The 27,937-nt window shown below is 42.4% G+C and overlaps 1 protein-coding gene across 1 annotated transcript in view; it reads right to left on the bottom strand.

Moving 5' to 3' along the window:
* Positions 1-27,937, bottom strand: part of LRRC49 (leucine rich repeat containing 49) — a 1,183,445-nt gene that overhangs the window by 838,438 nt on the left and 317,070 nt on the right. Inside the window, exon 7 of the mRNA XM_086959021.1 lies at positions 10,463-10,529. Within this exon, the coding sequence (XP_086815147.1) occupies positions 10,463-10,529 (67 nt within the window). The remainder of the gene's footprint in view (positions 1-10,462; positions 10,530-27,937) is intronic.

Here is a 27,937-nt window from a genome sequence, read left to right as displayed (position 1 = left end):
TGTGCAGCGGATGGCATAAGAGCTTGCTGTTGTTTTACCATATCATCTTAAGATATCATCTGAAAGATCACATTAAGGTACCTGTAGGTACATATAAACCAATACAATAATACTTTAAGTTCTACTGAACTTAGCAGTTGTAGGTGGTAGGGCTTAGCACAACCTGACTACAACTCCTAGAGAGGTTCTAGTAGGAAACCATTTAGTGTAGGTAGGTACACACAGCACACCTCACTAGAAAACGTCCTTGGAAGCAGGCTCTAGTGGACCGCTTCAAGAAGACCCCCAGAGGGTACCTTCTAAGTATGACTCATTCACTTTTAATAAACTTAGAAGCCTGTGTGCAGTCAAAGTTGAAACAAGGACAGAGTCCAACCTTTAACCACCTGGTAGACCTCTTAGTGGCTCATGATGTAGAGACTGCATCAAACCCAGGTAACCATGGTAGTGGAGAGGGGGCCATCCATCAACAGAGGAAAATCCAACTGGAGAAGATCCATTGGTCTCTGATGGGGATGATGCAGTAGATGAACCTGACCTGGGCAACACAGGACTATCTGGAGGTGGAGAGGGCCATGGTAGGCCTCCTTCTAACCTTCCAAGTAGGCCTAACCGTGGAAACAGAAGGAACAGATCACTGTCCAGTGGTTCTGGTCATTCTGATTCCTCAGTAGGGTCCAGTGCCTCTGCTGTGAGGAGGATGACTTCCCCTCAGAGGAGAGAGCACAAAGGTAGGATGAAGGAAGTCAATCTTAGGATCAAGGGGCAAGAAGTTGCCCTTGCAAAAGAGACCCTGGCTCTTGAAAGAGAGAAAAGGTTAAGTGGGCTAGAGCCCACTGGTGGCAGCAATATTCATAGAGATAGGGAAAGGTCTCATGACCATAAAAACCTAAATAAGATTGTCCCTCCCTGCAAGAGTGGGGGTGACATCCACAAGTGGATAACTGCCTTGGAGAGGGCCTGCAGAGTACAGCAGGTACCCCAGAATCAGTGGGCAGCAATTGTATGGCTCTCCTTTTCAGATAAAGGGAGAGACAAGCTCCTCACAGTTAGTGATGAGGATGCTAACAACTACACTGTCCTGAAGAGTGCTCTAATAGATGGGTTTGGCTTAACCACTGAGTAGTATATGTTGCTGTTCAGAGACACCCAAAAGACACAGACTCAGGACTGGACTGACTTTGTAGATTGTGCTAATAAGGCTCTGGTGGGCTGGTTACTGGGCAGTGAGGTCAATGACTATACAGGATTGTGTAATTTGATTATGAGATAACAGATTCTTAATAATTGTCAGAACCAGTTATTGCATCAGCACCTGATTGACTCTGATCTGAACTCTCCCCAAGAATTGGGAAAGAAGGCAGACAAATGGGTCAGAACCAGGGTGAATCAGAAGGTACATAACCAAGTTGGTGATCAGAAGAAGCAAGACCAAAAGGGTGGGGAGAAAGCAAAATACCAGAAGTCTTCGCCAGGTCCCCAAAAAGCTTCTAATGAGGGGGGTTCTAAGAAATCCAAAAAGAAAGAAGGTCCAAAGAAACCATGGTGCAACTTTTGTAAGGTTAACACTCACTGGTCCAGTTATTGCACCAAGAAGGAGGCAGCTCCAGCCACCATTGCCCCTAAGGCAACTGTTCCCCCTAGTTCAGCTCCAAGTGGTGGTTCTCAACAGAAAGGTGTAGTAGGGTTAACCCTGGGAACGGAGGTGGATTCTGGACTAGCCAGAATACCAACTCAAGCTGTTCTTGTCTGTGATTTGGACATGGCTATGTCCTCTACTGTGAGCCCCAGTAACTTGGGCAAGTACAGACAGACTCCTTTAATTAATAACAAAGTGGCTCAGGCCTACAGGGACACATGTGCTAGTGTCACAATGGTGACACCCAACTTTGTGGACCCTGGACAGATCATTTTAGGTGACAATTACCTAGTGACCAATGCAAGCAATGTCACTACCACCCATAGTATGGCAATTGTTAATTTCTCCTGTGGAGGGGTAACTGGCTTCAAAAGAGTTGTTGTTATTTCAGACCTCCCTGTAGAATGTTTGCTTGGCAATGACCTAGAATCTTCAGTCTGGTCTGAAGTGGAGTATAGGACTCATGCAGAGGTGTTAGGTATATCAGCACATGTCCTTGCTGTGACCAGGTCACAGGCCAAAAAGTGCAACACTGAACAGGCCCGGGATCCTGAAATAATGGACCAGTTGCCTACCAAGAGGAGAAGCAGTAGGGTTAAGGCAGTGCCTTCTCCCTTGCCTCAGGATGAGAATCAGCGTTCCAAGGAAGTTGATTGTGAGACCCAAGAAGGAACTGTCCTAGAAGAGCTTGAGCCTGATCAGGTTGAGTTTCTCGTGACAGGAGGACCTTCAAGGGCAGATCTGACAGGCGCAGTTGGACTGCCCTTCTCTTGAACCCCTCAGACAGCAAGCTGCTGCTGAGGCTGCTGGGAATGCTAATGGAACCCATAGAGTGTATTGGGATGAAGGGCTCCTGTATTCAGAGGCTAGAGACCCCAAGCCTGGTGATTCAAGGAGGTTGGTCATACCTTTGGCATTCTGGGGCTTCCTTCTTACATTAGCCCAAGATATTCCCGTTGCAGGACATCTTGGCCAGAACAAGACTTGGGACAGGCTTGTCCCTCACTTTTACTGGCCCCACATGTCAGAAGACACCAAGTAGTTTTGTTGCTCCTGTGTCACCTGCCAAGCCAGTGACAAATCAGGTGGCACCACAAAGGCCCCTCTAATACCACTACCTGTGGGGGGGGGGGTTCCCTTTGAAAGAGTAGGGATTGACATTGTTGAACCAATGGATCCCCAAACAGCCTCTGGGCACAGGTTTATTCTGGTGGTAGTGAATCATGCCACCAGATACCCAGAAGCTATTCCCCTAAGGACCACAACAGCACCAGTTGTGGCAAGAGCCCTCCTGGGAGTTTTCTCAAGAGTGGGTTTTCCGAAGGAGGTTGTCTCAGACAGAGGTGCAAACTTTATGTCTGGATATTTGACTGCTATGTGGAAGGAGTGTGGAGTGAACTACAAGTTCACCACACCCTATCATCCACAGTGCAATGGTCTGGTGGAGAGACCTTAAAGGGCATAATTAAGGGTTTACCTGAAAAGCTTAGGCAAAGGTGGGACATCCTACTGCCCTGCCTTTTGTTTGCTTACAGAGAGGTCCCACAGCAGGGGGTTGGCTACAGCCCTTTTGAACTTCTGTTTGGGCACCCTGTAAGAGGACCCCTTTGTCTGGTTAAGGAAGGATGGGAGTTGCCTCTCAAAGCTCCAAAGCAAGACATTGTGGACTATGTTCTTGATCTCCGCTCCAGGATGGCTGAGTACATGAAAAAGGCATCCAAAAACCTTGAGGCTAGCCAGGAATTGCAAAAGGCCTGGCATGACCAAAAGGATGTGCTGACTGTTTACCAGCCAGGACAAAAAGTGTGGTTGTTGGAGCCAGTGGCCCCAGCAGCACTCCAAGACAAATGGTCTGGACCCCACACTATTGTTGAACAGAAGGGAGAGGTAACCTATTTGGTTGATCTTGGAACTCCCAGGAGCCCCCACAGGGTGCTTCATGTCAACAGATTGAAACCATATGTTGACAGGGCAGACATGGGCTTGCTCATGGCTAGAGATGAGGGATAGGAGGAGGAGAGTGACTCTCTCCCAGACATGCTTTCTCAGAACCCTGATGATGGTTCAGTTGATGGTGTAGCTTTGGTTGGTAAGCAGCCTCACTGACCAACAGCAGCAAGACTGCAGACGAGTTCTACAGTCCTACAGACATATGTTTTCTCTGACTCCAAGTCAGACTACCTGGTGCACTCATGAAGTGGACACTGGGGACAGTCTGCCTGTTAAAAGTAAGATTTACAGGCAACCTGATCATGTCAGGGACTGTAACAGGAAAGAGGTCCAAAATATGTTGGAGTTGGGAGTCATTGAGTCCTCAGAGAGCCCTTGGGCCAGTTCAGTAGTCCTGGTGCCTAAACCTCACACCTAAGATGGTAAGAGAGAGATGAGGTTTTGCGTGGATTACAGAGGCCTCAAAGCTGTCACTAGGACAGATGCCCACCCAATACCAAGAGCAGATGAGCTCATTGACAGATTGGCTTCTGCCAAGTTTGAGTACAGTTGACTTGACAGCTGGCTACTGGCAGATCAGACTAACTGATGATGCAAAAGCCAAAACAGCATTTTCAACCCCAGGAGGTCATTATCAATTTATGGTAATGCCCTTTGGTCTGAATAATGCACCTGCCACATTCTAAAGGTTGGTGAACCAAGTCCTCTCAGGTCTGGATACTGTGCAGCTTATCTAGATGATATTGCTGTCTTTAGCTCCACTTGGGAAGATCACCGGATCCACCTGAAGAATGTTTTGGAGGCCCTGCAGAAGGCAGGCCTAACTATCAAGGCTACCAAGAGCAAGATACAGCAGAGCAAGGTTGTATACCTGGGCCACCTGGTAGGTGGAGCTCAGGTTCAACCATTGGAGAACAAGATCTAGACCATAAAGGACTGGACTGCTCCCACCACCAGACACAGGTCAGAGCTTTCTTGGGCCTGACTGGGTACTACAGGAAGTTTGTCAAAAGTTATGGGTCCATTGTGACACCTCTCAATGACTTAACTTCAAGAAAATGCCAAAGAAAATTCAGTGGACAGTAAGCTGTCAAAAGGCATTTGATGACCTGAAGCAGGCCATGTCCACTGCACTATTCTGCAAAGTCCAGACTACTCCAAAGAATTCATTGTTCAAACGGATGCTTCTGAATTGTGTGTGGGTGCTGTTCTTTCACAACTGAATAAAGATGGTCAAGACCAGCCAATAGCTTTTATTAGCAGAAGGCTGACCCCTAGAGAGAAATGTTGGTCAGCTATTGAGAGGGAGGCCTTTGCTGTCGTTTGGGCACGGAAGAAGCGGAGGCCATACTTGCTTGGTACTCACTTCAAGATTCAGACAGACGAAAAGCCCCTCTTATGGCTAAATCAGACGAAGGGTGAAAATCCCAAACTGCTTAGGTGGTCCATTTCACTACAGGGGATGGACTTTACATGGAACATAGACCTTGGACTGACCATGCTAAAGCAGATAGACTCTCCATCTATATCCACTTAGAACATGAAGACTCAACTGGTCAAGTTTAGTTTAATGTCCCTGCGTTTCGGGGAGGTTGTGTAGGAGAGTAGAGTCTGCTTCCTATCGTCACCCCCACCTTTTCCTGTGATTTTCAGGTTTTTCGACTTTAGTGTGGCTGTGGGCCTGCTAATTAGACCCACAGCCCAGCTGTTCTCTCTCTAAATTAATGCCATGTACTTTAGATACATACCTGATTGGGTATTGGGTCACCTCTGTGAGCCCCTGTATAGTGTACCATAGGTACCCAGGGCATAGGTGCATCCAAGGCCTACCAGGGGTTGCAGCATGTATTATGCCACCCCTGGCTGGCCATCCAAACTGACACCACACGCTGATCACTCATCTTGGGTAAGGTGGTGTAATCACCCCTTACTTAGATATAGTATACCTATATCTACCTTTATATATAGACACATATGCACCTATAAGTCACTCCTATGATAGGCATCGACAATCCTGGAGGTAGAGTGCTTTGATTTATGTGAGGGGTTGCCTTAGCATGAGCTGAGCCCCTCTGCAGCTTTCGGAACCATCTCCTTATAGCTGTTCTATGATATAGCCATACCATATACTCTTAAGTGCAATATAATCCTCCCGGTTGATGCTAACTTTGGTTTGGCTTTATCAAAACATGTTGTGTAAGGTGTCCAACACTTTGGAATACTACCCCCTACAAATTCTGGCGGTGGGGTTAGCATTCCACCCTTCTAGAGGGAAAAGACATGTAGGTTACTGCTTTACCCGGTTCAAGTTAAACAGAGACCCAGCATCACAAAATGGATGCTGCTGCCACAGACACAAGTCTGACCTCCTGCTCCTGGACGAAACTCCGGCAGGGGAGGCCTGGACAGTATGTTTCCTGTCCAGGGAGGTGCCAGCACCTCCCCAGACAGGCAGATGTGTATTGGGACAGGGAGGGCTGCATCAGCAGATGCTTTTTGAGACACTGCCTGGGGCACACAAGGTGCTCTATGCATAGCCCGGTTCAAACCGGTTGCTGGGGCACTTCAGCCCCACTCTGGCGCAAAACTGGACAGAGGGGAAGGGGTGTAACCACCCCTTCCCAGGGCCACCCATAGGATGGACCTAGCAGGTAATCCAGCCCCTAAAATCAGTATAAAGATAGGAGCTGTGTCCCCAGGACTTTAGATTATCCTGGAACTAAACTTTGATACAGAACTCTTGGACCTTGGACGTTCTATTTCGACTAGAAGACTGAAGACATCTCCCTTGTGGTCAAGAAGTGACCACCCTGTGCAAACAGGCACCACCAGTAACTTGCCGGTCTGCTTTGTCGATGCTCCCACCGGAACTTGAAGACTCAGCGACACAGGAACTGGACTTCCAGACTTCTCTGACTCCGACCCACATCCACAGCAAAGCTGAAACCCATGGCGGACACGAGAGACGTGGGACCAGACACCCTGGACATTCTGAATTTTGCTAACAGCCAGACTAACGAGGTACCTTCGCCGTTGTGCTTTGGGGTACGAGAAGCCCCAGACCCGAGCGCCATTTGCACCGAAGATCAGCCCTTCACACTCCACGAGTGCTGCGTGGGGCCCGCTCTTGCATTTTAGCTCAACGCATCTTCCAGGTTGCTAGTCCGCTGGCTAGTGAGCCCCCTAAGACAAACCTTTGAAACCAAACTGCTCTCCTGGTTGCTCCAGGCTTGCTCCAGCTTCCCTGCAAAGGAGAAGCTCCTCAGACCTTGCTGGTCTGAACCAAAGCCCATCTTCACTTCCTGCGTGGATTGCGGTTGCCATGGCTTGTTTGGTCCAGTCCGGATACCGACACTGCAGTCAACTAGATCCTTCGTGGGACAGCTCGAATCCAGCTCCTGGTCGTTGTCGACACCTCCTAGTCCTCGTGGATGCAAAGACAAGCTTCACCTTTTCACCTGAGATCATCACAACATCTCCTGGTTCCTTCCTGGTCGATACACCCTTGGATCTACCCGGACACGTTTCCTCTGGTCACCTGCAGCACTACTTTGAAGATCTCCATAGAAAACGATGACGAAACCCGACCCGAAAAGACACCTATGCACCCGGCTTCCCTGGGTAAGGTAACACGAGTACTCCGATGCTCCTGTGGGTCTTGACTCTCGAAGTGTCCTAGTCTAAAGGGGTTCTACCGTAGTCCATCCGGAAGTGTCCTTAAACAGTAACTTTGTAACTTCTTCGTTCTCCATTATAAGTCAATGGTAACTTGTGACTGTGTTTAGACACTGCACGCGTCTCCCGTGGGTCTCCTACTTCCTAACCCTATTATTATATTTTATTATTATTATATTTCTTATATAACGCCAGAATCGACCCCCGAAGGGGTATCTCCGCGCTTGCCTTGGGAACCCGTCCTGGTTTTTCCCTGTGAGATAGCCCCTACCGGGTATCCCCAAGGTGAAAGCCAGGCATCCCGCCGCGGGGGGCCGTTGTGGAGATTAAGCAAGCTTAATGCCCAGAGTTGCAGAGTGTGAACCCATGATTAGGTCAGGCACCGAAGCGAGAATTATCGAGTCCATGGACATTTGAGCTCAAGACCCTGCCACGTCGGGAATTGAACCCTGGTCCCGGGTCTGACGTCTGCTTCAGGGTCTGCCTGCTCTAACCAGTGAGCCACACTTCTCTTGGGTTCAACTTGGGTTGTTTAGTGTATCCCCAGATATTCTCTAGGCCCTAGGCCTATTCACTATTTCTGTAGTGGTTCTTATTCCACTTACTTAGTATATGGTTTGTGAGGCCCCTATGGCATAACTGTATTTGTGCAACTTATCGTATGCTAATTGAGTAACTTGTGATGTACTTCGATCTCTGACCTCCTAAAGAGTGCAGATGGGTTGTGTTAGAAATAAATACATATATATTTGATATATACCTTGTGTGGTGTCCTTTCATTTGGTATTCAAGGGATTATAATTGGTAAAACAGCTTGCTTCACATGCCCTCTGAAGTCTTAGCCTATGACTGCTGGTCCATGCTACCACTAGGATAGCTTGTCTATAGGGTTGACTTTACAACCACCATCAATAAGGGTCGTTTAGACTGGTGCAAGGTGCCCACTAGAATAGTAGACATCATATGCCAGGCTAACTTCTCATAAGTGGCACAATTAGTGCTGCAGGCCCACCAATAGCATTTAAGTTGCAGGCATTAGGTACATGCAATGCTACTTTACTGGGGACAGACAAGTACATTGAATGTGCCAATTGGGGGGTAAGCAAATTTCACTATGTTTAAAGGAGAGTGCACACACACTTTTAGCACTGGCTAGCAGTGGTAAAATGAGCAGTGTACTAAAGCCAAAAGAAAGGGGTTCAGAAAACAGTAGAGTGAAGGCAAAAAGTTCAGGAATGACCCTGTAGAAATGACTAAGTTCAACGCTGAGGAATAAATATGTAATGCACATGTCACTCACTAGAAGCTAAGTTGACAATAGAACCCTGAGTAAGAGTGTCATATCTCAAATCTGTTGCATGTAAGTGGTCAACACCCTGGACACCAAGGTTCCTTTGCGTACAAGCTGGGAGAATGACTTCGACGAAGGAAGAGGGTGAACAGAGAAATGCTAGGACAGCGACCCGTACCTTGGCGTGCTAAGCCCACCTTTGCCTCATCCAATTCAGTTACCTTCACAGAATATAATATACCCTGGAGGGGTTGTAGAGGAATGGTACCGGTATCTCCCCAAATTGTATCTGATGTCAGTATACAAGGAGTACCAGGAAGCATGTTAGATGGGACTGGCTTGTTATTCAGTCCTACTGGAAACAAATTCAACAATCTCCGGCAGCAACAGTGGAAAAACCAGTAGAAATCATACCCACACTGATATTATTGAGTGTCCTGGAGGAGTTGGGAGGCACTAGAAGCAACCACACATTCATAGGCATGGAATATGCAATCGGAAAAAGAGATATAGAAAAGAGGTGGATCTCTAGAGACCCCCCCACACACACACGACAAGAATGGAAAAAGGGCACAATTCATTGTTCACATTTGGAGAGGGTGCTATGCAAGACAAGAGGCCCCACAAACATGGTAGGATTTGGAGGGCATGACTGGATAGACCATAGTGGTAATAATTAGTGGACTTGGAGGACTTCCGCATCACCCCTGTCTCTCTCTTCCCCCTACCTTAATGTTCAAATGGCCCCTCATCAGTTGAAACCTCATTTATGTTGCTGTTTCAGACAATGTTGTCTGACTGTGGTCATTCGCCATAAACACGTGTTCTACACTGCTGGCTAAACCGCACAGAGATCTGGACATGAAGGATAGATGATGTAGAATTGGGAAACAGCCTGAAAAATGCGGACTGAGCCACGAGTGCCGTTTCCCCCACAAGACGAACCACGCTTGTGACTTAACCATGCAGCTGTTGGAATGGGCGGGAAGGATGAGGAAGGATCGTGAGAGGACACAGTCAGGTAAGTTGGGCTGGGGCCGGGTTTTTGGGGGTGGGAGGGTTTTTTGGGGTAGAGGTAGGTTTTAGGGCTCAGGGGTTGTCGGGTTGTTTATAGGACAGGAGGCTATGTTTTAAGGCTCGGGACAGGTCAGGTTGGGGAAGTTTTTAAGGCTGAGGGTGGCAGGTAGTTTTTATAGTGTGGGTTCAGTTTTTAGGGCTGGGGCAGGGGGAAGGGATAGTTTTCAGGGATGGGTCAGTTTTAGGCCTCAGGGCAGGAGGGCTGGGTCAGGGTAGTTTACAGGGGTAGGGTTCAGTATTTTCAGCAGGGGCAGGATTGGGGTCGTTTATAGGGCTTGGAGACAGTTTTTAGGGCTTGGGCAGGGAAAAGGGACATTTGTGAGAGCTGGGGCAGATTTAGGCCTCAGGGTTGGGTAGTTTAAAGGCGTAGGGGATAGTTTTTAGGGTTCAGGACGGGGAGGCTGGGGTCAGGTAGTTTTTAGGGTGTGGGGGTCAAGTTTAAGGGCTCGGGCGTGCGAAAGGGACCGTTTTCAGGGTGCCGGGCAGGGGTGTGATTGTTACCACCCACATGTACCTTTACCAATCATGTCTTTACCACGAAATTGCGGGGTAAAAGCATGTTTAGTAAAGGCATACATGGTAAAGACACATATGTGGTTCAGACATGAGTGTACCATAATACAACATATAGAACCATCTACATTCCAAGCCAGCAGTCACAACTCACGCTCATGGGACATCATGGAGTTGCCACACAATACAAGCAAAATAACTGAGAGCTTGTAATATATCTATTTGCACTGTCACTACTGCTGGAAGGTCTGCATTACAGTTTGAAAATCAATAACAATTTTATGAAAAAAATATTACAAATACAAACTTCTATTTACCTGATTTCCATGAAGATCCAATACATCAAGTTTTTCTAGTTTCTCAAGATTTGTGATTTTCTTAATTCTAAACATAAATATATTTTGAAATTACTTTATATTTCAAAAGTCATGTGAACAAATTAACATACATCACTAGACATCACCATTAGAACTCAGTTGGCTTTGTAGTCTTCAGTTAGGGGCCAAACGTTGGAATGACAAGTCATGTACCTAGGCAAATGATCTACGTTAAAATAATATGAACAATGATTTTATAATTATCATAAATATACGTCAAGAGCATATTTTTGTACCTTTAGGAATCCTTCATAAACATAAGCTTTAACGAAGCCTACTTAAAATATTATTTTTACCAGAGGGATTGCATAATATAATTCATGCATGTTCTATGAATCAAATGAATTATAGTATTTTAGGAAGTACTGTCTCTATGTTGACACCAATACTGTATTTGATTTTCAATACTTGATCCAGAGTTGATACCCTATGAAAGCGCACTAAATTGATACACTGTCTGACATGCTGACAAGTCCACACCAGGTGCCCTTTGTGACAAGAAAAATATGTTTATACCAATTACAGGAAGGTCTTATTTTTGTTTAAGACATAAGTGTTTACGACACAGTTAGGTCTGCAGCAACCTTCTTTTCCTGCTGTCCGTAGCAGAAAAAGTGTCCTCAAAACCATTTACAAGATCATTGGCTAAGAGTGGTGCTTTTTAAGTTTTCAAGAGTGAGTAATATATATTGCTGCCAATGGTTTGTATGTATATATATATAAAAACCATAGGTTTCAGGAGTGTTATAGTTAGCTGGACATTTCATTCATACAAAACCATTAAAATTCCTCAGTTATAGTTAGTTGTATTAACTGTAACTCTCGCGCCCGCAATCCGCTGGTGATGATGTCACATATTACATCATTCATGACATGGTCAGTGACATCACTGATGACATCTCAAAGGACATCACTGAGGACATCATCCAGTGAATAGTTTGGTTCCATATTTAAATATGTATTATATATATATAGCAATCTGCATTGAAGAATGAGTGGATATATAAAAATCTGGATAGAGGATTTAATAGCATTGTGTTTGATTGTTTACTTGAGTAATTTATAGTGTCTCACTAAATATATTGGAAAGTGACTAAACTGTGTGAATATCTGTACAACTTGGTCAGTTGTTGTGTAAACTGCTGCACCAGTTGGTTACTTGCTACAGGAAAGTCTATATTAGTTATTGATTAGTTAACTGATTATTTGCAATGGAGAGTGAATGTGTGTGTGCTTCGGTGGGGGATCTGTGACAGCCCAAAGATATGTGAATAGTTAATTCAGTATGTGTATGAGATTAAGACTACGTATTATAATACTTGTTTGGGTGAATGAATATCCTTATGGGTGTGGTGATGAGCAAAAACATTTCTCAATGGTACATGTCCAACACAGTAGAAAAAAGTAAAAGACAGTGTATGTGACAGTTGTTGTATATAATTAAGTGTACATAAAACTGATTGATTGCATTAGTGACTGTATAGATAATTGTATACGTGTAATAGTGATTGCATAACACACTAAGTATGAGTTACTATTTATATGAATAAATGAAGTGATATTTTTATAAGTGTGTAGCTGAGTAAATATAAATAGGATACATTGTTTGCAAAAGTGAGTAGGATGGCTGCATAACTGAATAAGATGTGTGCTGGTGTGTAATGTTAATATAACTGTATAAGTATATTTGATAGTGTTCTATTGATCATTGACAACATGTATGAGTGAATCTGTAGGTAAGTGATTAGATGTGTGTGTGGAACTAGGAATTATTGAGTGGGTTTTTAGATACTTGTATTGCTGTGTCAATGGATTCAAATATGGTAATCTGTGTTTTACAGTGAGTGATGAAAGGTTACAGTAGTGTATGATGAGGTGTATCTGATTGTCACGTGGATGATGTCATCAGTGATGTTATCAGTGATGTCACTGACCATGTCATGAATGATGTAATATGTGACATCATCACCGGAGGATTGCGGGCGCGAGAGCTACAGTTAGTACAACTAACTATAACAGAGGAATTGCAATGGTTTTGTATGAGTGAAATGTCCAGCTAACTATAACACCCCTGAATCCTATGGTTTTTTCAATGAATTTCTAAGGTTTTTTAAATGATAATTCCTTTTTTTAATTTTTTTAATTTTGTTATTATTCAGCTTGAAAAAAAACACCCATACATCATAGTATTTAAGCATATCATGACATCCATAAGACAGTTATAATAAGTAAAAAATGCAAGGCAAGCCTGCCACAACAGTGAAACAGAATTAGTAAATAACTATGACACATGTCCAACTAAGTCAGTTATTCTGCCAATATTTTTGTATATTTTTAGGACTATCCCATTAGAATTTGCTCACACTAGAATGGCCAGGGCAGAGAGATGTTGCAGTAGGTTCTTATGGAGCTATCGTCAGCCTGGAAGGGCGGCAAAATGGATGCACTTGCCGTTGGATAGGGGTGGGTGGTCAGTCCCCAATCTGGTACTTTACAACTGGGCAGCCCTGCTTCAATATCTCGCTGTCCCATTATTTGGGGATAGAGCTGTACTTCCACTAAGCTGTAGCCCTTCGATTTTCACAATTGGCTTAGGAGAGGACGTTAAGGGATCACTACTATCTGTCCTCGCACCCAGCTACTACAAAAAAAACAAATTCAGAGTTATTATGGCCATGCACTCGGTCTGGAGGAAGGTGCGGCTGAAATTGTCAATATCAAACATTAATTCCTATACACCCCTCGCAGCAGCCAGATTGTTACCATCTATTTTTCAAGACCAAATTGCAATCAGGTGGAGGATGCAAGGCATCACGATTGTGGGAGACCTAGCCTTTCAGGGGAGACTGGCCCCTTTTCTCTTTCTTAAAGAGAAGTTTCATCTGGATACGGACGATTTCTTCAAATATTTGCAGTTTCGTAGTCACTTAGATAGACTGCTGATTAGAAATTCAACTCTTTTTGTTAAAAATACACTTATGGATTTGATTTTGAAGAAATCAAAACTTGGGTTGATCTATCAAAACCTTCTTTTAGGTCTCCCTGATGACTTATCCCTCCAAAATACTAAATGGGAGAATAAGCTTGGGTTGTCAGGCATGGATATTACGCAAGCATTGGAATTATCCAGCACGGTTTTTACTTCCGGAAGCTTACGCTCACAATCTTACATGGCCTTATTTGACCTTTACTACACCCCGGCCAAAATATCCAAATGGGCAGGCAACGGGGTTCATAGCTGCCCGTGATGTGGCCTAGCGGCTGCTAACGATATTCACATGTTTTTCACTTTCCCCAAACTTGCCGTAGTTCAAGTATTTATCAATATTAGTCTTAAAATTGCGGTGGTTCTATCTCCCGAATTAGTAATATTGGGTTGTGAATCTAACACTTCAGTACCTAGGACAAGTTACTCCTCAGCCCTCATTTTCATGCGATGTCTCTAATACGCTTATGTATCACCACTGAACGGATCAGCTCAGATGCCCCCACCTTTGTGAATTGGAGAGCCAGGATTTTGGCTCCCCATAATTTGGAATCCGCTGTGTTTATGCGTGGGGGTAAGAGGAGGAGTTACCAACTTGGGCTCCATTTGTCTATTGGCAGAATAACTGACATGTGTCATAGTTAAATGATAATTCCTAACTATAACCTGCTTGAAACCTATGTTTTTTTCAGTGAATTTTTAAGGTTTTTTAAATGATAATTCCTAACTATAACCTGCCTCAAACCTACGTTTTGTTCAGTGAATTTCAAAGGTTCTTTAAAAGATAATTCCTTAGTATAACCTGCCTGAAACCTATGTTTTTTTGCAGTGATTTTGAAAGATTTTTTCACTGACAATTTTTAAATGTCTTAATTGTTATATTTATTTCTTTGATACTGATTTACTACATGTTTTTAATCCATTTATTTTTAGATATCTTATTACACATTTGTAATATTTAAAATAAAAAATATATAATATATTTTTTTTTCAATTTTTTAAAATATTTTTATAATATTTTCCTTTTTTTTCCAATTTTTTTGAGGAATCGCGCATGCAAAACGCACCTTTCTCAACTACTGCGCGGAATGTAGCTGCCATTTTACAATTGCTCTACAGGATCCGCGTAGGGTGTGCGATCGCTTTGCGACCCGTACGTGACTTCAAGTGCATACGCAACATATACGTATCACACCACACAATGTGTGCACGTTTCCGCATGAAGTCATCTACGTGTTCAACGCGGGGCGCGCAACTTCCGTGAAATTTTTTGATATACAAAAAGATATATATATATGTATTTAATAAAAGTATTAAGGCATAAAAAAATATTCTTTTACTTTTAATAAACTTATATTACTTTTAAATGCAATTTCGCGAAGATGCGCTAGGTTGGTGCTGCGTGTACGCACCCAACGCGGATCCCATGTGACCAAACAAAAGAGATTTGATTGGTTTATAACACTTACTGTTCTAACTATTAAAGAACCCTACCCATTTTTATCACACTTCTTAGACCTTCCGTAGGAGAAGACCTGTCCTGAAAAGAACGTCACTTTTTGTTCATTGTAAACCTGAATTCCTTTTTTGGAGACAAAATTGGCTATATCACCTCAAGAATCATCTGATTCTGTTGATTTTGTTGCTGAACAATTTCTACCAGAACCTCCCCCTCAGGAAAGATACACATCCATTGTATCGAAATTTTTTACTTTTCCAGAGGGGCAAAAGAAATGTAATGCCACCAAAGTAACATGCAAGATTTGCCAGGCAGTACTGTCCAGAGGAGATCCAAACAAGAAATACTCCTGTGGCACTGCTAGTATGCGCAAGCACCTCCAATCCATGCATCCTGTGAACTATGCTCACGAAGAATGTAGAAGACTGTCTTAAAACGCACCTCCACCACCAACAATACCAAGTACCTCTGGGGCATCACCTTCAACATCACCACCAGACATACGTCCCCAATTTGTGAAAGTTAGAATGCACTGCGTGAAGTGCAATTGTTTAATTTGTTATGGGGAGCAATCAGTAGACCTAGTATTGTAGTGTAGTTCCTATATTCCCAATAGGCTCTGCGCATTGGAATAACAAACAGCAGTGTAGACGTAGGACTGAGGTCATCTAGGTCTCTACTTACTATGTTAGACTTAATTAGGTTTTTGCCAGCTAGCTCAGAGTTCACTAAAAACTTTCTCGAATGTTCAGAAAAAGGGTTAACCGTCCTGATTTAGACAAGAAGGGATTCGTTTCTGACAACCGCATAAACATTACAACTTTGCTCCCTCAGAAAAAAGAGTATATCTCTAGAGTCGTGTGAAAACAATAGACAGCTATTTCACTCAGTCAATCGTGCATGCTTAATTTCACCAAAGTGCAGAGAAATGGAGAGACGGGCGTTTTCAATAAAAAGGTGTTATTTTATTGAGCAGTCTTCTTTCTCATGGAAGAGAAATGAATTGCCACAGTTAAAAGTGGGAGTAGCAATACATTGATCCCATAGACGGTTAAGTAACCGAAAAGTATATAAAGCAGACCAGTGGGATGATTAGTTTTGTTTCAGAGAATCAATAAGGGCAAAGAAACTACAAGCAAGGTAATGATTCGGGGCTGCGGAAGCATCTTGAGAATATCTTTCATTTCCTCAGCGGGAACATATTGTTAATGTATATTTAAAAATACATAAAACATTATGTGCCCTCCAGAGGAGTTGGATGAATTTTGATGCAGGAAGGAAAGAAAATCGAACAGAGGTAAATTATGTAAATGGGTATATGTTTGATATTTTTAAAAAAGACGGCAAAAATATTTAAATGATTATAAAATGTACTATGTTTAAGTTGAAATGGAATATAATAACGAGTTGATGAAAGAACCATGACAAGAAATATAGGTTAATTAAGGAATTACTATGTGCAAGGTAATGATTAGGAACAATGGTATCATCTTGAGTTTATCTTTCATTTCCACAGAAGGATCATATTGTTAATGTATATTTTAATTTACATTCAACTTTATGATTCTTCAAATGGAGTTGGATGACACTCAACAGAGGATTTCAAAGAATAATACATAATAACTTTTATAGTATGCTAGTATTTCTTAATGATTGAAAAATTTACTATAAATACACTATTGACGCAAAAATGAAATACTTTGCAATAAAGGAAAATTCTCTATAGCGTCTACAGTGAAAATTGGATAAAAGTATTTATATTGAGTAGTGCTTTCACCAATTTTCACTTGTGAAGAACAGGAGAATTATCTTCGCAAGCACTTTAAAAAAATAAATAATATAATTGTGTCTTCAAATGTTAATTTAATGCTTTCAATTTTTAAAAATGATTGTAAAATGTAATAATGACATGAAATGTACATAAAAAAAGAAAGATGAAGTAGTGAGGGAGTGTTTGTCGTTGCACTTCTATTCTACTTTATCTGAAAGTTAAAAAAGCCCTAACATTAAAATAAAGATGATGGGGCAACACTTATATAATGTAAACTTAAGGAATGAGTGCTTATGATAAAATAAAAAAAATGTGGTCCAACGCGTGATATCAATGAATGAAAAAAAGATTTTGCATTTCACCCATGTAATGAATATAAAAGATGCAATAAAAATATTTTTAAAACTTGTGCATTTTTCTTCCAAGGATTCTTTGAAGAATTATACATTTTATGAAAGGACAAAGTACTCCACGCTAAAGGAAAAAAGTCAGCACAATTATGATACAATAGAAAATAGAAAAATATATTTTCAAATACCTTTACAGTCAACAAACTCATAAGCAGAGTATACAGTTTAAGTTAAAAACACCCTACCACAATGAGTTTTTGAAACTTATTGTAAAATAAAGTGAGTCACAAAATGAGCTACGTACATGGTGAGGGTATCGTAATGTCACATAGAAAAAACAAGCCAATCAACATTAGGAACAGGAAGGTAGAGTTAACCACACAACAGCCAATCAATACATTTTTTTGAAAATCTGCACAAGGAAAGGGATTGGTCGGTAATACGTCTTCTTACAATGCTTCACAACCTATGAAAAAGAGGTATAGAAAGTTTCTGTGTTTAACATACGAGCAAATCAGATGACCTTGCAAGTACACGAAGGGGGATGCAATTGTTGCTTACAATAAATAATAACAATAAAAAAGGGTAGTTTAAAAGAATGCTTTGGAATAAAAAGTACGCGTGTTTGATTAAATAAAGTTTACGAGGTGAAGTATAATCAACAATCTTCAAAAAATTAACGTGAAAATTATCTGTCACGACGTTAACATTATCGCTGCATTAGCAATCATTCACATGAATTACGTTTCACCACTGTCTGCCACTCCTTACTTCATTTGCAAAAAGAACATGTGCGACATTTGCATAACAAGTGTAGTCCCGCAGCGCACCTTCATCAGCAGGAGTCGCTGGGGGCATTGTGTGACGAAGAGGACTCTCCTGGGCTCAATTGGCGTGGTGCAGGGCTGCGAGCGTGAGACAGGGACTCCGTATCCCAGGAGTCCCTGTGCGCCCAACAGATTACACCTGGGCCGCTCTCCCTGCAGGACACGTCCCTTGTTCATCTTTACTCCTACAAAAGGCCGTCATTATCCCCGCTGCGCGGAAGCGGGCGGGAGTGCGCCCGGGAGAAGCCCGGGACAAGGGCGGGACCGTCTGTGGCTGTCAGGGGCTGCAGGAGGCTGGGCTGGGCCACCCCCCTGATATTTGGCTAATGGAATAGGGATACTATATTTTAACATTGTATCTAGCCCTCTTTTTCCTTCATACCACTGTGAGTTAAATTGCATATGATTTGCTTTTGTTTAATAGGGCCACTGCTATTTGCTAATTTAGACATCACCAGGGTTTTCTATTGAATACGTATTCTAAATATTCCTTCATATTCATGATGTCCTCTTCTGTTCCGGATCCATTACCTAGCACTATAGGGGTATCTATTCTTGGCCCACTGGACAAATACTTTGCTAGAGTTAAAAGCGAGGTAGATAGAGAGATCACGCTGGCAGAGAGGCGGGCCGATAGTCGTTTCTCTATCGAACTCCTCAAAAAACAACCACTTCCTGTTCTACAGAAGGTTGACTCATGTATCTTATCAGACTCAGCTATACACAAAGAATCTGATGCTGACCTATTCAGCACAGATAACATACCACTAATATTTCAAGATACACAATCAGTTTCAGAAGACATTATAGTCATTACTGATTCTAACATCACTGAGTCAATCCAAATATCTAACTTATTAACTGACCCAAGTACACCTATATTGGGTGACGTAGCACCACTTCATAATATGGATGTCCTTCCCCTGTGTTTACACCTTTAGGAACGAACTTACAATTGGTTAATGTACCTGATAAAAAATCTAAAAAACATTCCATTAACGATACCAATAGCGTTTCTCGTTCCCCGCCTAGAAAGAGGAGAAGAAAGGGTGGGTCCAGAAAGGGGGAAAGGCTTCTCCCCATGGCTACCAGTAACATGTACTCCCCACATAAGATCATTAAAAATGGCGGGAAGGTAGATTCAAATGGGCATCCTACTGTTAACCCGAAATTTGCCCCCAATTATATAGGGCCTTTAAAGGATATCGAACGCCTCTTAAAGGCCTTAATACTACCGCTAACTGAAAGAGTCAAAAGGCTAGGGGAGAAGCTGGATCAGATCCTGGTAAACCAAAGTTCTACAGATTATCAACAACCCAATAACCAAAGTAAAACACATTCAATAGCTAAACAGCACACTAATAATCCACCCAGGAAAGAGACTCCTATTTCTATACCCAATAAAACGACAGTTATAACAAAACCAAAAGACTCAGAGGGTATCAGTACTGCTATAGTTACTGAAAAAACTATTACAGAAAAACCCCACGTAGGTATACCAAAAAAAGGTCACGTAAAAAACGATCCCCCTAGCAAGGCTACGTACTTAACAAAAACTAAAACTAGCAATGTAGCAGATTTGCCCCCGGAATCATCAAATTATGTTATCATTCTTACAGGCGTTCCGGCTATCCCAGATGGCAACATTGAACATAATTCCAGTTTAAAAAATAAAGTCATCCATTGGCTGCGCAAGAACAGACCGCTCCCAATGCATCTCAATGGAGACATAGTATCAGTGAGACGATGCAACTGGGTGGGCATACGACCCAAGGATGTCAAAGGGGACGTGATCATACTTAACTTTAAAGATCACAGACTGGTCACATACATTAGTGACTGGTTCCCCGGGAGATGTGAGGGAGGCATATCTACGCGGAATCTGAGTTACTTCTATCCAGAAGCTCTGATGAAGCCATTAAATAATCGATCAATGCGGCCCACAAACTATCCCCCTATGATGCGTGGACCTGACATACCATTTAGATCAAATACAATTCGGAACCTGGTTGTCCATAGTTATTATAATGAGAATGACACTCCTTCTTCTCAATATATGCCCACAAATTATCCTCCAATGATGCGTAGACCTGATACACTACATAGACCAAATTTATTCCCGAACTCGACTGTTCATAGATTCCACAGCAAGAACGACAATCTCTTTTTTCAACCCATGTACCCAAATATATATCGGTCATCGTTTGATAACAATAATTCTCACACTAACAACCCCAGGGAATACTGGAACATACCACTATCTAATCTTTTTCACACTTTCTCTGGTATGGATGATAATGAATGACTTAATGTATCATGGCCGAAAGAGAAATCTTTTTGCCTTCACATGTCTAACAGTCCATCAATAATAGAGGCTAGAAATTCTGATCTAGGGAAGGCTAACATGGACATTAAGAGTATGGTAATGATCAGGGAACTTACCCCAAATGTGAGTAGTGAAGGTAACAGCAATGACCTTTGTCGAGCTGAACCTGTCAGTATCCTGGAAGTGCTCAGGGTGACTGATAAGTGCCATGAAACCATTATGGGCAAGGAAACCCTGGAGGAGGTCTTCCCCGAAATCACTACAGATAGTGGGCTATGTACCAGCCAGGGATCAGTTGTAAGCTCATTCTGGAACATAGCCGGCCTTAGAGCAAAAATAGAAAACCCAGATTGGAAGCTCTTCACAAGAGACATGGTCTGAGAGTGAATACCATCTGAGTGGTTTTAAAACGGTTTCCATCCCTGCTGTAGGCTCAGTACATGGACGAGCAAAAGGGGGTCTATGCATGTATATCTCAAACCGTCTAATCTTTAAAAAAACTACAGTTATATTCTCATTCCAGTTTCTTTCATATTGCTGGTGTGCACTTTAACAGCTCTGTTTCCATATTAATAGTTAACTTTTATAATAACATCCCTCCCGCCGATATACTGACAGTACTTAAAACTCTGAATAATAAGCTAAATGGTATTATTAATAGTACCAACAGATTGTTCACTGTAATATGGGGTGGGGACTTTAACTGTTCTATATGTGATAGATCTGGAACAGGAAATTGCGGACTATCCACTGAAAGGGATACCAATACATCTCACTTCGAGCACTCAATCTTGTGAAACGCTCTAAATGAGATCTTGTTTTTCTATGATTTAGGGTTCGCAAATGAACTATGTTATAATAAGACTGTATTTACCCCAACCTTTAATGGTAGAGGATTGATGTCAACTATTGATTTTATCCTTATCTCATCACATTATCGGGAATGTATTGTCAATTATAATGTTTTAAATGTCCCCCTTAGTGATCATTTCCCGATAAGGATAGAACTATTGGATACAGACCTAACAGTCCACAAAAGAGCGGAGGTTTTTTCTGTTGATGTGGGCATAAACAGGCAAAATAGATATGCCCTTAAATGGACTAAGGTGGTTCCCGAGGTTTTCCTAAGTAAACCTGTCAAAGATTGCAGCACAAACTTTGACGTCTGCTTGGACCCGGAAACTGAGGACGCACTAATCATAACCAATTTCAAAGTGATCATTGCTAGTATAAAAAAAAATGTATGGGTGAATGTTAAGGCCAATAAGAATTTTATGAAAACCCGAGGCTGGTTCTCACCGGCCTGTAGTAAGGCCCTTAAAAAACTAAAACTGGCCCTGCAATCCCGGATGAGAAACCAACTCCTGATAAAGACCTTACGTAAGGAGTATAAAACTGCACTTAAAACACAAAAGCAGTTGCTAAGAGACAAAGCATGGGCAGCCATTGTGGAGGCCTCTGAACTTAAGGACATGACAGCTTTTTGGAAACCAGTCAATGCTCCTTTTTTTAATGATAATTCAAAGGCTCGCATGGAGATTGCTATAAATGAAGACGAATGGGTTAAGCATTTTGAACTCCTTTATAATCCAGTAGCAGCAACCACCGATCAAATAAGAGCTCCAACGGCCAAGAAAAAGTACATAGAAGGGCTCCATCTTAATTTCCTGTTGGACGAGGTAATTAAGGGTATTAAGTCTAGCCTTGGGGGCAAGGCAGCAGGTCCCGATGGCGTTCCAGTGGACATTTTTAAGAAAAACATTGGTCTCTGGGCTCCGCTACTTACCAGAACTTTCAATGCTGCTAGTTCTAAAGGCCTACTTGATACATGGTACCAATCGATTATAATTCCTATTTTTAAAAAAGGAGACAGATCTTAATGTGCTTGCTACCGGCCAATATCTTTGCTCGACTCTACCATTAAAATTATTGGGAGAGTCATCCTAGATAGACTCCAGAAATGGGCAGAGGAACACCATATCATAAGTGATCTTCAATATGGGTTTCGAGAAGGTGTTGGCGCCACTGAGCAAGTACTTAATCTACCAATTTTGATAGAGAAATACACAACGGCCAAGGGAGGTAGACTTTTTCTAACTTTTCTAGATCTCACCTCAGCATTTGATCTCGTAAATCATAGTAAACTTTGGACTATTCTAACTACTCTGGGAGTAGATGCAAACATTATTAGCTTTCTAAGAGAACTGTATAATGGGGCGTGTGCAATGGTCAGGTTTGGCCGGGATGGTGAATGTACAAGGGAATTTAGAATTGGAAGGGGCGTGAAGCAGGGGTGCGTCCTTGCTCCATTCTTATTTTCTATTTATATCAACAATTTAGAGGACACACTCCTGCAGGAATGTAATGATATGCCCAACGCCTCAGCCCGCCGGTTACCTGCACTTATTTATGCAGATGATACCGTGCTTATGGCAAGGACCCCTGTAGCCATGCAGGCCATGATTACGTCTTTTAGTGCCTTTATGGATAAACTTGAATTACAAATAAATTGCACTAAGACCTTTGTGATGAACTGTGGTGGCAATGTCCACAAAAGGAAAAAAAACTATGTTCATTGGATCAACTCCACTACAGCACACCCCGACTTTCCCATACTTGGGGATTCTCTTTGGCCATACTGGAAATTGGAATAGTGCAATACAGGCTAGGAACTTAATATTTGCTAAAGCTATAATGGCCCTTAAGTCCTTTAGCAAAAAGATGGGGGAAAAGCCAGTCAAGGAGCTTATATATATTTATAAGACTAGCTGTGTCTCGGTGGCACTATATGGGGCAGGCATATGGGGAAACTTGAATGTCAGTAGTTTACAAGTAACTGAAAATGTTTTTTTACGATACCTATTGGCACTCACAATGAGTATGTCCAACTGCAATTGCCATACAGAATTGGGTCTTTTTTTCTTGGAAGACTTAATTAGAATCCAACCGATACTTTTATGGCACCGGGTATTGACAAATGAGAGATGTCATCTTAACAGACTCATACTGGGAGATGCTCTAAAGTTGGATGGGGCAAAAAGGATAAAATGGTTATGTTACATTAAAATTGTGTGTAACAACATTAAGCACCCGGAGTTCTTCAATGAGCCAGAATCTATGTGTAACATTACTAGGAAGACATTGAAATTTTTATGCTTAAACTTCCTTGTGAACCAAAGACATTCATGTGAAATGGCTAAAAAGACTGTGATCTCCCATCAACTGATCACCAAAGGAAGGACCATTCAGCCCTATCTAAACTTACAAATGAAAGAGCATGAAAGGTTTCTACTAACCAGATTCAGATTTGGAATTTTGTTTAGACTACTGAGTTTCCCAGCCACGAATGACTGGTCTAAAGTACTGGATAAATGCCCCTGTGACAATGTCTCCATTCAATCGGACATACACATTATATTCTTTTGTAGATTTTATGTGACACCCAGGAAAAGATGGATAATTCCAATTCTAAAATATATGAATCAGAGACAGTGCCGCCCTGCATTCTTTGCTATACAGACATTGGAAGAAATTTTTTCCGTTTGTTCCGTTGTGGCATTTCTTAAAAGTGTATTTTTCTTGCGTAAGACAATGATAATTTGATTCTGGCCTGTGTACATAATTACTCTGTATACTGTTCTCCTTTTTATTCTTTTTAACAAAAACTTGATGTCTGTAAATTTTAATGTGATTTCATGTACTTTTCTGGTTATGAAATATAGCCGAATAAAGTCTTTTGATACTGAACAAGTGTAGTGCGATGTGAATTATTGAGGATGACTTGCTTTCGCAAGACCCCGAAAGGCTTCTTGCAGAATAAGTACGCACTTATCTGCCAGACCCCATTTAATGATTAACCAGGCTCTCAAGGCTTAACACATCGGAAATCAACTCTCGTCACTTTCTGTTCGTCCAGGTTGACCATGAAAGTGTGTGTGTCTCCTACTCCTTTAACTCCTTTTTTTCATAGTAATTGTTACTCATACACTATCCAGCAAATACCCCACAGATGCAACCCCCTGGATTTGCAATAGTAATTGTTCCTCATACACTATCCAGTACATACCGTACAGATGCACCCCCATGGAGTTAGGATAGTAATTGTTACCCCTACACTAACATGCACTTACCCTACAGATGCACCCACTGGAGTTAGAATAGTAATTGTTACCCCTACACTAACCTGCACTTACCCTACAGATGCACCCTGCTCTCTCTTTCAAAATGCAAACCAGATTTACAACACCCTTGCACCACTTTCCAATAGAAGCCCATGTTCACACCAGACCATGGGTTTCTAGTGGAATTCACAAGGCCACATTATCAAGCCTATTAAAACGGCGATAATTTTTATCGCCCTGCTTGATAATATGCCCCTTGGTTTGGATTTTGAAAGACAGAGCAGTGAAATCTGTTCTCACTTTCAAAATCCAAACCAGATTGCTTTTCCACATGTAAGTTAGCATCTCCCGGTGTGGAAAAACAATGCGGCTCCCAAAGGACGTGGGGAGCCATCGGGACCTTGGGGGCATTGTGGCTCCCACCACGGCCCTCAACATTTTTTACAAGACCCGGGGAATAGGGTCCCCGAGAATATTAGAAATGAATAATAGGGGCTAATTTTTATGGTAAAATTAGACGTCGCGCACCCAGCGCAGCCCTCAGTGCGGCCACCTGGTGTGCACGTGCTGAATGCATGACTCATAATCTGTAGGATGCGCGACTCCAGCGCCTTTGGTGCACAACTTCTACACGTTGGGAGCCTGCATTGCTTTTCCACATGGCGAGCTACTAACATGCAGCTCCCCATGTGAAAAAGCAATCTGATTTAGATTTTGTAAGAGAGAACAGATGTCCTTGCTATCGGAGGGCGGGATGGACACCCTGGACACTGCAGAAACCGGCCCTCCCACAATACATAAAGCCCTGGGGAATGGTGGTCCAATGATTGGGGGGGGGCTTTGGAGACCTTGCAGCCCCCCCCAATCATTTTTTTTGTAGCCCGGGGGGTGACGGGCCTTTAGTGCTCCAGGAGGGGGGGCATGCATTCCCCCTCCCACAATACATAAAGCCCCGGGGTGGTGGTCCCCGTAGCTTTTGGGGACCTTCGTACCCTCCCCCCATAATTTTTTTCTTTTTTAGCCTTGGAGGGTGACGATCCCCGGGGCTGGGGGCCCCTCTGGGCCGCCCATAACATTTAATAATTTTGCCCCCGTTATTTAGCCCCCCCCCTGGGGGCTAATTATTAAAAAGGCTCCGTTTTATTTATTTTTACTGCAGAGTCCTCGCACCCTACACGCACCTGTCGGGTCTGTTAAAAAAAAATAATAATAATAATTTTGTGGGCACTGGGGGTCCTTCTGGGACCCCCTAAGCAGGTCTAGAGGATCAGGATATTTCTAACCCCCCCTTTATACGTTTTGCACATTTGTTCCACTGACTTCTTCAGCCTCGCTTCTACGGAGGCACAAAATGGCTGCCAGCAGTTCCTGGTTTCGAATGTTGACAACCACTTGACAGCCAATTAGCATTCAGCGCATGACTGGAAGAGTGCACTTATGGTGCGCTCATGGTGCGCGGATTCACCGCGCCCATAGATATATAAATGCTTTTTCCTGTAATTTTCGCAGGAACTACTGAACAGATTGACACCATTTAAGCAAAAGGCAAAAGTCTGAACTAAGGACTACATTTTTGCCAAATTTGCCGTAATTACGTTCAGGAGTTCGGGCTGCAGCTGTGGCTAAAGGTTCTATGGGAAATTGCATCGGGAAAACGCATTTTGAGACCCCCCTTTTTTTCTCAGCCACTGCTTAACGAATCATCCCGAAACTTTCAGGATAGGAGCAGACCAGAGCTGGCCAAAAGTTTGGAAAATTTCACAAAGATTCATCAATCGGAGCCAACGTTATTGGGAATAGAATGTTGCGGATTTTCTATGGATAATAGGTCCTAACTATATATATATTGTGACAAAGAGGTTTCGCTCAAAACGTGTAAGCCTAATTAAACAAACTTGATAACTCAGCAGCGTGGAGTGCGAGTCTCGTCTTTCCTGTGTGTGGCAATACTGGACCGGGAATCCTATATATATATATATATATATTCACTGAAAAAACCATAGGTTTCACACCAGTTATAATTAGGAATTAGCATATAAAAAACCTATTAAATTCACGGAAAAAACCATAGGTTTCACACCAGTTATAGTTAGCTGCAAATTTTACTGACATAAAACCATTGAAATTCCACGTTATAGTTAGTTGTACTCACTATAACTTGTGCGTGCAATGCACTGCTGATGACGTCACATATTTCATCACTCATGACATGGTCTGTGACATCACTCATGACATCACTGATGACACCATCCAGTGAATGTGTATCTTTCTGAAAAATAAATATTTTTTATATATGTATATGTAAAGGTTGATGGAAGAATAAATGTTTAAATAAATGTTTTAATGAATGTTTTAAAAAAAACAAATTGATTGGTTAACTGGCTTATTAGGTGTATCTTAGTGAATACATATATTAGCGAGTAATGTTAAAATATTTAAATATATGTATCAGTGTTTCACTTTGTGTATAAATGGCTACATGGGTTGGCGAGTAGCTACATGTGTGTGTATATGGGTTATTAGATGTTTTTTTAGTATCAGTATGAGTGTCTGTATGGTTTGGTGGGGGTATTACTTTGCACATAGATGCATCAATGACCGACTCACTGTTTGTATGTGTTTTGAAGACAGCATATGTGCAGGACTATGTGGGTGGATGAGTGTGTATATGTGTGTGTTAGTGAGTGAATGACTCTCACTAATGTCTTTATCAGTAACGACATATGTTTTAATCTAGTATATGTGAGTATTGATGTTTATAAGTGAGTATATGTGAGATTGTAAGAGTTCCTGTTTAAATAAGTATTTGTTTCTATAAGTGATTGTTTAAGAGAGTAAGGGCTAGATGTAGGTAGAATAGATTTACCGATTTTTAATTACCGAATTTTACCGATGCACAAGTTACTACTTGGGTAACGATATATCTGTAAGAGACATTAGTTAGTGATAGATTCCTTACCTTAGAATATCCCCAGGCGTCAGACTGGATCCGGAAACTTTTGCGTAGCAATACCCCTGCGCGTCGGTAGGCGTCGCCTGCAGCTCCGCGTCCGTCGTCGGCGTCGTGAGCGCCGGAATGACGTCGTCGGAGTACTTAGACGCCGCCTATGCGCGCTGACGTCAGTTCTGATACACAGCTTTTCCGCGCCATATACGCAGAGCCATGAGAGAACCAACACTGGTGCCATGAAACTAGGGCCTTGAAAGGGGATGACCTTAACCCTAGATATCGGTTCGCAGAACGGGGAGGATGGGTGGGTCGGTAAGGAATCTATCACTAACTAATGTCTCTTACAGATATATCGTTACACAAGTAGTAACTTGTGCATCTGAAAGAGACACGTTAGTGATAGATTCCTTACCTTAGAATAGATACCCCAGCAATACCAACCCCGGTGGTGGGTCTGCGAACCAATATCACACCAGAAAGTCCTGGAGGACTTGACTGTCCAGGCAGTAGTCTTGCGAACGTGTGCAGCGAGGCCATGTAGCTGCCTGGCAAATGTCCTGTAAAGGGACTCCTCGGCCCAGGGCAGTTGTTGTCGCCGTGGCCCGAGTGGAATGAGCCCGCAACC

Source organism: Lissotriton vulgaris, chromosome 2_1 (genome assembly GCF_964263255.1).
Source record: "Lissotriton vulgaris chromosome 2_1, aLisVul1.2, whole genome shotgun sequence".
Classification (NCBI taxonomy): Eukaryota; Metazoa; Chordata; class Amphibia; order Caudata; family Salamandridae; genus Lissotriton; species Lissotriton vulgaris.
The sequence above is the reverse complement of the archived record's forward strand: the minus strand, read 5'-3'. Positions and strand labels throughout refer to the sequence as shown.